This window comes from Carcharhinus amblyrhynchos, chromosome 4 (assembly GCF_965287045.1).
Source record: "Carcharhinus amblyrhynchos chromosome 4, sCarAmb.v2.hapA, whole genome shotgun sequence".
NCBI lineage: Eukaryota > Metazoa > Chordata > Chondrichthyes > Carcharhiniformes > Carcharhinidae > Carcharhinus > Carcharhinus amblyrhynchos.
This window is the reverse complement of record NC_137327.1, coordinates 112916848-112933102: the sequence shown is the minus strand read 5'-3', so window position 1 is coordinate 112933102 and position 16255 is coordinate 112916848. Positions and strand designations below refer to the sequence as shown.

At 41.7% G+C, this 16255-nt stretch overlaps 1 protein-coding gene across 1 annotated transcript in view; it reads right to left on the bottom strand.

Annotated features, from left to right (window-relative positions):
- The window catches only part of LOC145342692 (interferon alpha/beta receptor 2-like), a 48846-nt gene extending 33050 nt beyond the window's left edge, over positions 1 to 15796 (bottom strand). Inside the window, exons 1-3 of the mRNA XM_080188250.1 lie at positions 15692 to 15796; positions 1935 to 2061; positions 346 to 475 (exon numbers count right to left, since the gene is read on the bottom strand). Coding sequence (XP_080044376.1) covers positions 346 to 475; positions 1935 to 1986 — 182 coding nt within the window. The 5' untranslated portion in view covers positions 1987 to 2061; positions 15692 to 15796. The remainder of the gene's footprint in view (positions 1 to 345; positions 476 to 1934; positions 2062 to 15691) is intronic.
- Between the last annotated feature and the right edge of the window lie 459 nt (positions 15797 to 16255).

The window sequence follows — 16255 nt, the reverse complement described above, 5'->3', positions numbered from 1 at the left end:
AAAGTAGAGGCATTGGTGGATTCTATGACTTGTACCAACTCAGTGGCAAGGGTATCAGATTCAAGGGGACACCCAAGTTACACACAAAATTCCTTGGAAGAATATGCTTTGGTCCTTCATCCAATGGGTTAGAATCTGGTAACTCCCTCACTAACAGCAATATGGGTGAATATTCAGCACATGGAGCAACCCAAGGAGAAAACAGCTCCTCACCAAATGCTCCAAGGCAAACTGTGATGGGTTTAAAAGCTACTTTGCCTCGCCATGCCCACATCCCAAGACAGAATTTAAACAATACATTGTGTTCACTGGAGAAATCCAACAGCAACAGGCACAGCTACCTACCTTAAATTACAGGCTGCAACTGAATACCATGTGTCTGGACCTGATCCAGCTCCTGCTTTCCATGTCACCAAATACCGAAAGTTTACAGAAGTTAATTTCACATTCTGTGGTGCGAGCAGCTGACCTAAAACTAAAGAACAAATGCACATTTAGGCTTCTGGTACAGAAACAATGCACTCACTATCCACAATTAATTTGAAGATTCTTTCGACATTAACACATTTTTGGAGCTTGTTTGTATTTGTTAAAGATTACCATTTTAAGATCCAAGTCTATGGTGAACTGCGGGTCACCAGAGAAACAAGGAGGTAAAAGAAAAACAGAAAACAAGTTTCAGAAAATGGATGTTCATTCAGTAAAATAGGGAATAAACATAAAAAGTGAAAAGAGACAAATTGTTTTTAAAATTTCAATTGACATTTTAGCCTAGATTTCCATTCACACATTGGTTACACAGGGTCAGGAGAATTCCCAACTTCCCAAAGCCAACTTCAGAAAATGTTTGAGCAAGCATCAGATTTTTGTTCGAGTGATGGGTTATCCTGGCGTTGGACCAGGCTACCCTGGAACAATGGTGGAAGATTTTGAGGGCGGAGGCAGGCTGGGTGGGCAGAACTCCTGCTTTGCTATTCCAGCACAGTGTTGATGTTTACAGTCCTCACATCTCTCCACCGTCCCCAACCATGCCACCTCATGCCCTCTTCCCACTTCCACGGCCCTTATGCCAACTTGGTCCCAACACATGCCTCAACCCATTCACCAACCATGCCAAATCACCAAATATCAAGCAAGGGCAGAACTCAGGACCCTTTCTGAGATTAAACAAATTTCCAAATTGTCCATTGAAGACTTATGGACATTAAACTCAAAATTGTGGTACATACCTTGCAGTAGATACCACATAAACACACCTGAAAAAAAATCACTTGTTCATTCAAGTGGACTTTCTACAGTGTGATTAGTATTAATTTTGCCAAATAACCTCTTCGTCACTGAAAATGGATTCCAACAAAGATAGCCTAATCTAATTTTAATTATTGATGGAAATTTTTTCACAAATTAAATAAAAATGATTTTTTACTTTTCTCTTTATGCTACTTATCTCTTTAGTTCAACCAACCTTCTCTCACTGCTTATATTTTACTTTCCATGTGTAACTTTTGCATTGAATTAACTATTCTGATCCACACTTCCAGGTGTGGACTCTACAAAGCACTGAAGAATTTCCAACATCTTTGATTAAAAGAAACATACCATTGCTTGCTCTGTTCACAAGCATCCCAGATTTCCCACAGAGAACTGCACAGTTTAAGTTTTTGAATAACACTAGGCTCTAATATAAAAACTCACAAAAAAATTGGTGGCTAAGTGTAACAAAAGGCTAGCACCATTAGTTCACTGCTGATAGCAAGATGAAGGCTAATATTTAGTATTGCAAGAGTACTCTCCAAAATTACAAAATACTCCAAAATACTCTCCAAATTACAAAAATAAATTTTTACAAGAAGGTGGGCCTAATTTTAACCCATTCAAAATCCATCCACTTGCACAGAGTTAATAATTGCTGAAATAAAATAATTTCTCCTTACCGTGTAAAATAAGGTGTGACAGCATTATTATCCTCACTGCTGATTTAGCCATACTCCCATTGGCCCACACAGCCGAAATGTTCTCATTAACATTTTACAGCATTCCTCCCAGACAGCATTATATAACCTGCAGAATCAACAAGAGAATTTATCACAGGGTTTTCCCCTCATAGCCTTACTCCAACTTGCAATTATATTATACAGCGCCATTAATGCGAGGAGCATTTCACAGGAGCATTATCAAACAAAATCTGACACCAAGCTATGCAAGCATATATTGGAACAAAAGCTTGGTCAACCAGCAGTAGCACTGCTCTCAGTGCTGCTGCCCACCCTCAGACTCACTTGCAGGTTTAGCTGGAAGGGATTTCCACCCCAACAGTGGTTATTTAACTGCCTGACAGGCACTCAATTCTGTCAGCTCGCCCTTACCAAACCAGATGGTTCTCCAGGTCCCAGGTCAGGATCACCAGAAAATGTCCATATCAGTTGAAAGCCGAGACAAAAGGTTGGTCTGGATGACTGGAGTGGTTGGAGAAGATTGGGGCCACCCATAACAAACAAACCTTTCTTTCACTGTTGGTTCTGCACGACCTCGAGGCAAGCAAGATGAGCTGGTCATTTTGGGAAACCCAGTTGTAAATGTTTTTATTTATTATTCTCCATCCCCAAAATGACACTTAACAAAATAACCTGCAAAATTTGAGTATCTTTTTAAAAAAAACTTCGCATATTCCTCAAATATACTTAGACACATCCAAGATTTGTCACACTTCAGTTGCAAGGTTGGAAAATAAAGTAAGGATTGGAATGGGAATGATGATGAACTTTATTCAGTTCTAAAAATTATATTGAGATAATCAATAACCTGTACCTGAGATATGCAAAATGGGCCTTTGATTCTGTTGTGGTGAATCGGAATACAAGTGGTTGTATTCCACTTTGAAAGATATTTCCTGTTGCTCTAGGTGTTCATGACCACACTCCCTTCAAAATAGAGAGAAGCTGTAGTGATAACCCAGAAAATGTATACTGGAGTGGTCAGTGCTATGCACGAATAGGAAGACTAAGGCACACGGATTAAAATAGATAAATCAGCGGTCATGGTAAGCTGAGAGCAGAACCTTTAACTCTTGATTTGTGGTTAGAAGTAGAACATGATGTGGGCAATTGGACTGTCTTTAATCAGCTTTATTTCCAGTGCAAGAAGGTAAACATCTTTGGCATGACCAAATAAGCAAAATAAATTTGATTTGTTATTGTCACATGTATCGGATACAGTGAAAAACATTGTTTCTTGTGCGCTGTACGACAAAGCATACCATTCACAGGGGAGAAAGGTAGGATGACAGACTTTTGCATCTTTATCCCGACTGAAGAGAGTATGTCCGAGGTGTGAGGGATCCTTAGTTATGATGGCTGCTTTTCCAAGGCAGTGGGAAGTGTAGACAGTGTCAATGGATGGGAGGCTGGTGTGCGTGACTAATGTGCGTGATTGACTGGGCTATGTTCACAACCCTTCATGGTTTCTTCTAGTCTTGATCAGAGCAGGAGCCATACCAAGCTGTGATACATTTTGAAAGGATGCTTTCAATGGTGGATCTGTAAAAATTGGTGAGGGTAGTAGTGGACATGCCGAATTTCCTCAGCCTTCTGAGGAAGAGGCATTGGTTGGCTTTCTTAACTATGGCATCAGCACGGGGGGGGGTGGAGGGGGATCAGGACACCTAGAAACTTGAAGCTCTTGACCATTTCCACTTCATCCCCATTGGTGTCGACAGGGTCATGTCCTCCACTACACATCCTGAAGTCAATGACTATCTCCTTCGTTTTACTGACATTGAGGGAGACATTATTGTCGTTGCACCATTTCACCAGATTTTCTATCTCTTTCTTGTACTCCATCTCATCATTGTTTGAGATCCGACCCACTATGGTGGTGCAATCAGCAAACTTGAAAATGGGGTTGGAGTGGAATTTGGCCACAGTCACAAGTACACATAAAGTATAGTGAAGGGTTGAGGACACAGCCTTGCGGGGCACCATTGAGGTGGATAACCATTGAGCAGGCATCGCTGCTTATCCTTACTGATTATGTTCTGTGGGTTAGGAAGTCTAGGATCCAGTCGCAAAGGGAGGAGGAAGCCCTAGGTCATGGAGTTTGGAGATGACTTTTGTCGAGATAATGATGTTGAGCTGCAGTCAAGAAACAGGAGTCTGACATGTATCCTTATTATCCAGGTATACTGGTGGAGTGTTGGGCCAGGCAAATGGCGTTTGCTGTGGACCGGTTGCAGCACTAAGTGAACCTCAGTGGATCCAGGCAGTCTGAGAGACTGGAGATGATACATGCCATGACTAACCTTTCAAAGCATTTCATAATGATAGATATCAAAGCCACTGGATGATAATCATTATGGTACGCTGCCTGGCTTTTCTTTGGTACCAGAATGATAGGTATCTTCTTGAAACAGATAGGGACCTCAGATTGGTATAAAGAGAGGTTAAAAATGTCTGAAAATATCCCCACCAGCTGGTCCATACAAGATCTGAGTGCTTGTCCAGATATTCCCATCAGTCGTTTTACATGGATTAACTTCCAATCTGACATCAGCAATGGTGACCTCGGATATTGGTTCGGCCAAGGCTTCTGGGGTGATGTCCTCTCGCTGACCTCTTGCTCAAAACGGGCATTGAGCTCACCAGGGAGAGGTGCATTGTTGCCGGCAATCCTACGTGCCTTCATCTTGTAGCCTATTATATTGTGTAGACATTGCCATAAAAATCGGTGGGTGTTCATGAGGCTAGTCTGGGATCCTAGCTTGGTCTGGTACTGCCTCTTGGCAACTTTGATGGTTTCCTGTAGATCGTACTTGGATGTAGATTTCTTGCAAAGATCAGGCTCACCTGATTTGAATGCCTCGGACCTACATAGGAGCATAATGTTGCTGATAGGGGCAGATGAACATTTAACACGTATAGCTGCTGTTTTACTGGGAGGTGTTGATCAGTACATTATAATTTTGCGAAGCATTTGCTTTATTTTCATTTTTACATTACTTGAAGCTGATGCAGAATAAATTAGTTTTTGTTTGAAGTTTGGAACTACAAAAGGGCTATAAAATTCCACATGGCTCACTAAATAATTGTTAAAAATCAACATTTTCTCAAGTTTATGCCCTCCAATCTCCCTCCAAGACAAATCTCATAACATTCAGCATTCACACCTCCCTTTAGTAATTTCCAAATCGACCACTGCTGCACACTGTGTTCTTATTTTAGTTTTCTCCCTGCAATAAAATTTAAAGGTTGGGCTCATTGGCAGGATCAGTTATAAATAAACCCTTTTGTTTTGAATCTTAAAAACTCATGCCCTACTCAATCTTGTTCCTTATCACCACCTCTTGAGAGCTATACCATATATCAATGTCAGATTTTTGAGGCTGTCATGTTTTCTTAAATGTTAACTATTGATAGGCTTTTTAAATGCCTGTATTCCTTGGGATAAATCTGTCTCCAGACAACAAGTGACTGTACCTGTATTTTTCTCTCGCTTACCCTGTATCACTGTGTTTCTTTCCCTGGGGAACTGAAATTCCTGTTTTCACAAAATTAATAATTATAAGCGTGAAAAGTAATGCTCTCTCCAGAACAGATAGGAAATTTCAGAACCAACCATCCTGCAGTCCAACACAGGTCTTTGTTAATCTCCCCATTTTTCTCTACATTTCTCCACCTCTCTTTCACAGCTATGCTCTCCGTTTCTCACTCTTTCTTGCTTCTTCCATTCAATAACACAGTTGCTTTAGAACTACCCAGTTTGGGATGGCACTCTCTCTATAACACTGGACAATTTAGCAACAAGTTGAGCCAAACTCCAAAAAGGACACCTACTTGAATGGTTTTATTAAGTCAGGTGGTCTGTTGAAAACGTTCAGTGAAACTGATTCAATGAAACAGGAACCTCACTCACATGTTTGTAACCATTTGTAGTTTCAAAACATGTAGCCATAAAAATAATGAACCTTTCTGTATGATAATCCTGTTCACATTTTCAGTACCACAAGTGAAATCATCACAAGTGTCAACAAAGGATATTTTCTTTCTTATCTAATATAAAGAAACTAAAAAGGTTTGATAGATTTGAAAAATTGACACTTTCTACATTTTCTAAAATAAACAGAATGGAGGAGTTCCCCATAGTCCTGACTATGTTTCCTTTTCAATACAGGTCAAATTTCCTTTTGAAAGTTGACACTTGTCTACTTCCTCTGTCACTTCAATCAGTGTGGTGCGAATCATAACTCATTCTGTAAAGAAAGGTATCTTGTTAACCCACAATTGCCAATTATCTTATAACTATCCTTTAGTTACTGACCCCCCCCCACCACTCCGCCACTGGAAGCAATTTCTTCGCTCCAAGTCCTGTCACAATTTTGAATGCCGTTATTAAATCTCCTCCCCTCCTTCCTCCATTAGTACTGCTGAATACACCATGAAACTCAGGGTTAGAGTGCACCCCATCTGGCAAAACATAGAAAATGCTGCTATACACAATGTACATCAGTGCCTCATGACGTCTGACATCATGCTATTCAGAAAAAAATCCTAAAGTATATATAGCTCAAGTAGCTGTTAATACTTTAATCTCATTCATTAGCTATATTCCTGCCACACTGGGCTGTCGCTCTGTAACCCACAAAGACATTTGACATTAGGATCAGTTGATTGAGGCCACTTACTAGTTAGATAAATAGTCTGAAACGATAAAAAGGAACAGGCATTTCAAATGCTGACATGCAGCATTCAGGTGTTCTGAGATACAGAAGAAGAAATGTCACCTTGCCTATGATGATATCGTTTGATAAGACTATCATCCTCCTTAAAGCCCATAGGTTCTGTACAAAACTCATATGCACTTGTTGAAAGATAATTATCTTATAACTATCCTTGAGCACTCTTGGTAAAACACTCAGACGAGATTACGCGGTCGATTGTTGGGTGTATGTCATGAGGTCTAGGAATTGTATAGAAAGCCCTCAGGCTGTAAAATTCACACTGAATGTACACTGAATGTGGATTACAGGGGATATTGAGGACTTGGTTAGGAAGAAGAGAGAGGCATATGTTAGGTTTAAGCAACTGGGAACGGAGAGAGCGCTGGAGGAATATAGAGAGAGCAGGAGGGAGCTCAAAAGGGGAGTTAGAAAGGCGAAAAGGGGGCATGAAATTGCTTTGGCTGATAGGATTAAGGAAAATCCAAAGGCATTTTACTCTTATACTAGGGACAAGAGAGTGGTTAGAGGGAAAATAGGTCCTCTTAGGGACAAAGGAGGGGAACTATGCATTGAGTCTGAGGGAATGGGGGAGATCCTGAATGAATACTTTGCGTTGGTATTCACGAAGGAAAGGGGCTTGGTGTCTTGTAACATCTTGGAGAGAGCTGTAGACCAGTTGAAGGAAATATCCATTACGAGGGAGGAAGTGTTAGGGTTTTTAGGTAGCATAAAAACTGATAAAGCTCCGGGGCCTGATGGCATTTATCCCAGGCTGCTTAGGGAGGTGAAATTGCTGGGCCTCTGACGCAAATCTTTGTCTCTTCTTTGGACACAGGCGAGGTCCCAGAGGACTGGAGGGTAGCTAATGTGGTACCGCTGTTTGAAAAAGGTAGCAGGGATAACCCTGGTAAGTATAGGCCAGTGAGTTTGACATCGGTGGTAGGAAAGTTGCTGGAAAAAATGCTTAGGGATAGGATGTATAAGCATTTGGAGCGTTGCGATCTGATTAGGGATACGCAGCATGGCTTTGTTCAGGGGAGGTCTTGCCTTACGAATCTGGTAGAGTTTTTTGAGGAGGTGACAAAAATGGTTGATGATGGACGAGCCGTTGATGTCATCTATATGGATTTCAGTAAGGCGTTTGACAAAGTCCCTCACGGTAGGCTGGTAGAAAAGGTTAAGGCTCATGGGATACAGGGACAGGTATCTAGATGGATTGAAAACTGGCTGGGCAGCAGGAGACAGAGACCAGTAGTGGAAGGGTCCTTTTCTAGCCGGAGGTCTGTCACCAGTGGTGTGCCGCAGGGCTCAGTACTGGAACCTCTTCTCTACGTAATATATATAAATGACTTGGAAGAGGGCGTACGTGGTGTGATCAGCAAGTTTGCAGATGACACCAAGATGGCAGGACTGGCAGATAGCGAGGAGGATTGTCAGGTGACACAGCAGGTTATAGATAGGCTGGTATATTGGGCAGATAGATGGCAGATGGAATTTAATCCTGATAAATGCAAGGTGATGCATTTTGGAAGGAATACTACAGGGAGGAGTTACATGATAAAGGGTAGACCAATTAAGAGTATAGAAATGCAGAGGGACCTGGGAGTGCAAGTGCACAAGTCTCTGAAGGTGGCAACCCAGGTGGAGAAGGTTGCCAAGAAAGCTTATGGAATGCTAGCCTTTATAGGAAGGGGTATAGAGTATAAGAGCTGGCATCTAATGCTACAGTTGTACAGAACGTTGGTTAGACCGCATTTGGAGTACTGCGTCCAGTTCTGGTCACCTTACTACCGGAAGGACGTGGAGTCCCTGGAGAGAGTGCAGAGGATGCTGCCTGGTATGGAAGGACTGGGTTATGAGGAAAGATTGGGTAAACTGGCGTTCTTTTCCTTAGAAAGACAGAGATTAAGGGGGGATCTGATAGAGGTGTATAAAATAATGAAGGGTATGGATAGAGTAAACAGTGGCAGGCTTTTTCCTAGATTGGAGACAAATATCACGAGGGGTCACGAGCTAAGGGTGAGGGGGGAAGAAGTATAATTTGGATACTAGAGGGAGGTTTTTCACACAGAGGGTCATGGGGGTATGGAATGCACTACCAAGTAAGGTGGTGGAGGCAGGCACGCTGGACTTGTTTGAGGTTTACTTAGATAGGCACATGAGTGAAACAGGGATGGAGGGTTATAGGAGACGGTTTTAAAAAGGGTCAGAGCCTCGGGACGTTACTGGAAATCTAATGCTACGTGTTGATGTTTTGTCTCTTTTACTCCGCAAGTGTGTCGGTCCACCTTGTTGTCTAACGAGGGGCATGCACAAGGTGGGTCATGCACGGGCTGCTCTTGGATGTTGAGAGTGGCCTAGTACTTCGCGTCATTGTGTGTGCTAAAAACTGGACCAGCAGATGGGCACCACAACAGCTCAATGACTATCACTGCTAGCTGTGCAGATACATGGATTTGGGCCTGTGTCTGTGGGAGTTTGCGCATTCTCCCGGTGGTTGCATGGGTTTCCTCCGGGCGCTCCGGTTTCCTCCCACACCCCAAAGATGTGCTCTTAGGCTGACTGGTGTAACAAATTGTCCCTAATTTATTCTCCCCTGAATCTGGTTTCCAATGGGGGTACCTTACGCATACACACGGGTCAAGGTAGGTGTAGGAAAATGCTTTGTTAAGATGGCGGCGCGGGCTCGTTGGGCCGAAGGGCCTCTTTCCCGTGCTGGGTTGTTCTTTGTGAAGATTACATCTCTCAATTGCATTGAAGTGCCTCAGAGTTCAACATGATCCAAGTAAAAAATTGAATACTGTTTGCACTTTCTGGAACAGTCATTTTGAAATCTTTTGTAATATTCTTTTTACAAATAAAGTATATTTTTGCAACAAAAAATGTCCTTCTAAGACAAGACTTTTCTATTCCTTGCTGGTTGTGCTGACACCTGTAAAGTCCCGAAATGCAGGGTAATCGACTGGACTATTTGTGGTCATGAGGGACCGCATGTGACTGAGCAGCGTCCACGCTACAGGCTGAGTGGTGCTATTGCTTGGCTTTGGGGATTTTCATTCACCAAATAAATAAAATCTCACGACAGTCTTTTTTTTGAGGTGAAAAAATGTACTCGGGTTATACGATTTTGCATGGCCTGATTACATAAAGAAAGAAATTTGGCACTAGCTGACATGCTGTATCGTAAAATGTAAAAATTACAATTTATTTAAAAGAACTTACATTTATTTTAAGCATTTCCTCAGGACATCACAACACTATAAGCAGGGAATCTGTTTTAGCGATGTTGGTTGAGGGATAAATATTGGTCAGAACACCAGGAAAACACTTGTGTTCTTTAAATAGGAAAGAATGTCTTGTTCATCTGAGAGGGTAGATGCTGTTTTGTTTAATGTTTCAGATGAAAGGTGACATCTCCGACAATGAAATGCGCTCTTGGCAAAACACTCATGGGATTACGCGGTCGATTGTTGGGTGTATGTCATACGAATTGTGCAGAAAGCCGTCGGCTGTATAATTCACACTGAACGTATACAGTGAAATTACATCTCTCAATTGCATTGAAGAACCTCAGAGTTCAACATGACACGAGTAAAAAATTTGAATACTGCTTGCACTTCCTGGAACGGTCATTTTGAAATCTTTTGTAATATTCTTTTTACAAATAAAGTATATTTTTGCAACAAAAAATGTCCGTCTAAGACAAGGCTTTTCTGTTGCTTGCCGGTTGTGCTGACACCTGTGAAGTCCCAAACGCAGGGTACTCGACTGCACTAAATGTGGCCGTGGAGGACTGCATTCACACATCCTACTGATTTGCAATCAAAACTAGAACTTGTAATTGATACCATTCTGTGGCTTGTCTGTAACAAAAAAAGCCTCAATTGTGTATCCTGAATCCACAACCTTCAAAGTCAAAGATGTCAGTAGTTTCGCTTAGTCATGGCTGACACCCTGGAATTTAAATTCAAATTTATTTTCACTCCTTCAAATGAGCTCTTCAGCTGTCCTTCTTTAATTCACCTCTACATTAATGCAAGAATTTTCAACCAGTAGGGTAAGTTGGTCTGCCTATAGAAACCTCCAAACAAATTGTTGGTGGCTAGAGAAGATGTGTTTATGATTTCTTCCTGCTTTCAGCCTCACATCTAACAAAATACCTCCAGTAAAGTCCCAGTGTAAAATCAGTCCATTCAAGCAGTGGTTATCCACTCTGTGGATAATCCACCAATTCTATTGATAAAACTAAAATTATAGAATGTGCCCCAAGTATCACATCTGCTTTAAGTACAAACAGAAAAGAACTTTACAACTACTAGAGGTACTGCCGTTAATGCATTACCAGGGGCATCCTGGATATTCTGAGTATTTCTTTTGACAAAAGGAATCATAATACACCTAAGCAATCTATAATGAATGAAATTAACTAAGCGAGGAATAAGTACATATTTAATTGTACTTTCATTGGAAGATGATTTGGGACATCCTAAGTTGTGAACGGCACCATATCAACATGAATCTGTTTCTGTATTTAAAAACAGAAGGCAGGAGGGAATGAGTGAGACAAAGTGTGTAATTTGTTCATGGGATGTGGGCATTGCTGGCTGGGCCAGCATTAATTGCCCCATCCCTGAGGGCATTTAAGAGTTAACCACATTGCTGTGGATATGGAGTCACACGTAAGCCAGATTGGGTGAGGTTTCCTTCCCTAAAGGACATTGATGAACCAGGTGGGGTTTTTAAGACAATCGACAATGGTTTCATGGTCATCATTAGACTTTTAATTCCAGATTTTTACTGAATTCAAATTTCACCATCTATCATGGTGCGATTTGAATCTGGGTCCCCAGGGCATTACTCTTGGTCTCTGGATTACTAGTCCATTGACAATACCACTACACCACCACCTCCCCTCAGAAATATTAAGACAGAATATTATTAGCATTATAGTCTTCCTTCTCCTTCACTTCTGACCTAAACTGATTGGTAACCCAGTTATTGCCAACAGCGCACAAAGTTACTTTGCAACTTCATATGCACCACTTGAGGCAGGATAGGCCCCTCAAAGATAGAGGCATAGAATTTTACAGTACAAAAAGAAACTCTTCAGCCCATCGTGTCTGCATTGGCCATCAAGCATCTACCCATTCTAATCCCATGTTCCAGCACTTGCTCCATAGTCTTCTATGCTATTGTGTTTCAAGTGCAGAGCTAAATCCTTCTTAAATATCGTGAGGGTTCCTGCCTCTACCACTCCTTGGGGTAGAGTTTCAGATTCCCACCACCCTCCGGGTGAAAATAGTTTTCCTCAAATCCCCTCTAAATTTTCAGTCTTTTATCTTAAAACTATACCCCCTGGTTATTGACTCCTCTCCTCAGGGGAGTCTATCCTATGTGCTTCATAATTTTGTACAGCTCAGTCAGGTCATATCCTCAGCTTTCTCTGCTCTAAGTAAAATAACCCCAGCCTCTTTTCATAGCTGAAATGCTCCAGCCCAGGCAACATCCTGATAAATCTTCTCTGCACCCTTTCTATTGTAATCACATCCTTTCTCTAATGTGGTGACCAGAACTGCACAGAGTACTCGAGTGAATATTTTATAGAGCTCCATTATAACCTCCCTGCTCTTATATTCTATTGGCCTTCACAGCCATCAGCAAAGGTGCACCAAATAAAGAGACTCCATCTGAAATGGATTATTTACAAGACGCGGGTTGATGGGTTTTTGATAAGAGAGGGGATTAAGGGTTATGGGGAGAGGGCGGGAATGTGGAACTGAGCCACGACAGATCAGCCATGATCTTATTGAATGGCGGGGCAGGCTCGAAGGGCTAGATGGCCTACTCCTGCTCCTATTTCTTATGTTCTTATGTTCTTATATCTCTCGTAGATGGAAGGATACCAAAATCATTGAATAAACCCGCTTGCATGAAAATCAATGCACTAATTTTGATAAGAAAAATATTGCAGATGCTGCAACCTGAAACAAGAACAGAGCACACTGGAAAAACTCAGCAGGTCTGGCAGCATCTATCAGGAGAGAAATAGAGTTAACTTTTAAGTCTATAGACTCATCAGAAATGAGGAAGCATGTAGAAATTGAAAATAACAACTTTAAGAACAAAAGACAGATGACCTGGTGTGAGAAGGGTAGGGGGATGTTTGCATTGAGGCAAAACATGTATGCACTATTTTTAAAAAAAGGGATGGTGAGTAGAGGGCGGGGGGGGGGGGGGGGGGTGCGGTGTTTAAGATGGAGGAGAAATGCCAAAATCTAAAGTTGTTGAACTCACTGTGGAATCCTTAGGACTGCAACAAGTATCATTCTGATGTTGTTTATTGGAGGTTGCTCAGCTGCACAGAAACATAGACACATAGAAAAACTACAGCACAAAGTTGTGCCGAACATGTCTCTACCTTAAAGATTACGAGGCTCACCTATAACCCCCCCTATCTTACTAAGCTCCATGTACTTATCTAAAAGTCTCTTAAAAGACCCTATGTAATCTGTCTCCACCACCGTTCCCGGCAGCCCATTTCACGCACCTACCACTCTCTGAATGAAAAGCTTCCCCTGAAATCTCCTCGGTACCTACTCCCCAGCACCTTAAACCTGTATCCTCTTGTGGCAACCATTTCAGCCCTGGGAAAAAGCCTCTGACTATCCACTTGAACAATACCTCTCAACATCTTATACACCTCTATAAGGTCACCCCTCATCCTCCTTCTCTCCTAAGAGAGAAGGCTGAGCTCCCTCAACCTATCCTCATAAGGCATGCTTCCCAATCCAGGCAACATCCTTGTAAACCTCCTCTGCATCCTTTCAATGACTTCCACATCCTTCCTGTAATAAGGCAACCAGAGCTAAGCACAGTACTCCAAGTGGGGTCTGATCAGGGTCTTTTATAGCTGCAACATTATTTCTCGACTCCTAAACTCAGTTCCTCATTTGATGAAGGTCTGTACACCATACGCCTTCTTAACTACAGCTTCAACTTGTGCAGCTGCTTTGAGGGTCCTATGAACTCAGACCCTAAGATCCTTCTGAGCTTCCACACTGCTAAGAGTCCTACCATTAATATTATATTCTGCCTTCCTATTTGATCTGCCAAAATGAACCACTTCACACTTGCCTGGGTTGAACTCCATCTGCCACTTCTCCACCCAGTCTTGCATCTAGTCATAGCTAACTTTTTTAAAAATGACAATTCTACTGGTTTATAGTATCACACTAGGTGAACAATACCTCACTGTGAGGATTAAATGTTTGTCACATACCGTAGGAAACTTCACAGCATGGGACTGGGAAGAGGTGTTGTGGAAAGAATTTAATCTGTTATCTCCACCTCAAGGAAACAGGTGCCAAGGAAACCAGATCATCCAAGCAATAACTGATTTGCATCAGACATTGCTGCTTTTTTCTAAACCAGGTAAACATGCTCACTTTCCCTGCTGGTCTTGGAATAAGTCCAAAACACTATCTATCTGGTCTCTCCACGCCGATACTATAGTTAAGAAAGCCCACCAATGCCTCTACTTTCTCAGGAGGCTCAGGAAATTCGACATGTCCGCTACAACTCTCACCAATTTTTACAGATGCACCATAGAAAGCATACTTTCCAGATGTACCACAGCTTGGCATGGATCCTGCCCTGACCAAGACTGCGAGAAACTACATAGCCCAGTCTATCATGCAAATCACTCTCAGTCTACGCTTCTTGCTGCCTCAGAAAAGCAGCTAGCTATTAATCAAGGACTTCATGCACTCCAGACATGCTCTTTCTCACTTTCTTCTGTCAGGAAAAAGCTCCAAAAGTCTGAAGTCATGTCCAAGGAATTCAAGAATAGCTTTTTTATTCATCTGTGGGATATGAGCATCGCTGACTGGCCAACATTTGTTGCTTACCCCTAGTTGCCCTTAGAGGGCAGTTGAGAGTCAACCACTTTGCTGTGGGTCTGGAGTCAAATGTAGACCAGCAGACTTCCTTCCCTGAAGGACATTAGTGAACCAGATCGGTTTTTCTGACAGTTGACAATGCTATCATGGTCGTTAGTAGATTCTTAATTCCAGATATTTTTTATTGAAACTTTTTAAATTTTTTTATTGAATTCAAATTCCAGCATTTACTGTGGCAGGATTGAAACCCGGGTCCCCACAACATTAGTTGAGTTTCTGGATTAATAGTCTAGCGATAATACCACTACACCATCACCTCCCTTGTTGCCATCAGCCTTTTGAATGGACCTACCCTACATTATGTTGATCTTTCTCTACACCTAGCTATGACTGTGACACTACATTCTGCACCCTCTCCTTCTCCCTATATACTCTATGACAAGTATGCTTTGTCTGTATAGTGCACAAGAAACAATATTTTTCACTATATACCAGTACAATAATAATTCAAATCAAAGATTGTTGCATGACATAAGATAGATTTTAAATCAATTGTGACAACAGCTTACCTCATATAACTTAAACTCCTTTCTTATACTAACAGGTTGTGGCTTCACCAATAATTTGAACTAAACAAAATAGACAAGTAGCAATTCGGTGCTAAGAAGGAAGTGAATGATTTCATTTATAATAAGCAATTTGGAGTTGCGCAAACAGCCCACATTAGCTTCAATTGGGCGTCCAATCAAACGGAGCAAAATTAGCATTTCATAAATTTTGCACAATTTTAATTAGCTTCGATTCCCAAATCAATTCTAGATATTCGTTGTTTGTGGTTTCCAAGCGGGACTGTCTAATTGTGCTCCAAGTACAATGACGTGTGAAAAGACAGCTGACGAGAAATGATGGGTGGATTTGAAAGATAGTGGGGAAGAAAATCTATTTCCATTCCCTTCTTTTAAAATAAAAATCGCCCTCACAAATTCTGATTTCCAGGGAGTAGCGCTCTCTTCCGAAGTAATTGGAGTCCGAATTTCCAAATGGGCAAACTGGATTGTTTCCATCAACACAAGTGTCTTACCTTGAAATTCAGCGTGTCCATTCAGGCAAGCAGTGACCCATGGCTGTGTTTGGCCGGCCCGATATCAGCTCCGCCAGAGGCTGCCCCTTGAAGTTTCGTTGCCCTGGTCTCATCCTTGTACATTTCCGTGAAACGTACTCCGCCTCTGGGCGTACCGCTAATGTCACGGTGCCACTCACTGGAAGCTCAAAACCCAATTGCAAAATACTTGGAGGCGGTCCCTAGGGTTGTGCAGGCACAGGTAGCTATCACATCGCATTGTTCAATGGATATTAAGTGCGGGTCTGTGGCGTTTCAATAAAGATTGCTTTAATCTAAAATTCATGTTGCTCTTATCGCAGACGACTTTATATTTCTGTCTAATAATTTCTTTTTAGCTATCAATGAGAACAACTTTAAACCACCTTTATGACCTTCATGTGGCAGGGTGTATGTACTGTATTCGATTTTTTAAAGCTTAGTCACGTTGTTGGAATCCTTTATTCATGATCAAATGATCCCGAGATCTTGGAATGAAATACGGAGCTAATGAGAGAATTTGCATAAGCGTCTCAGGCTGTTGCA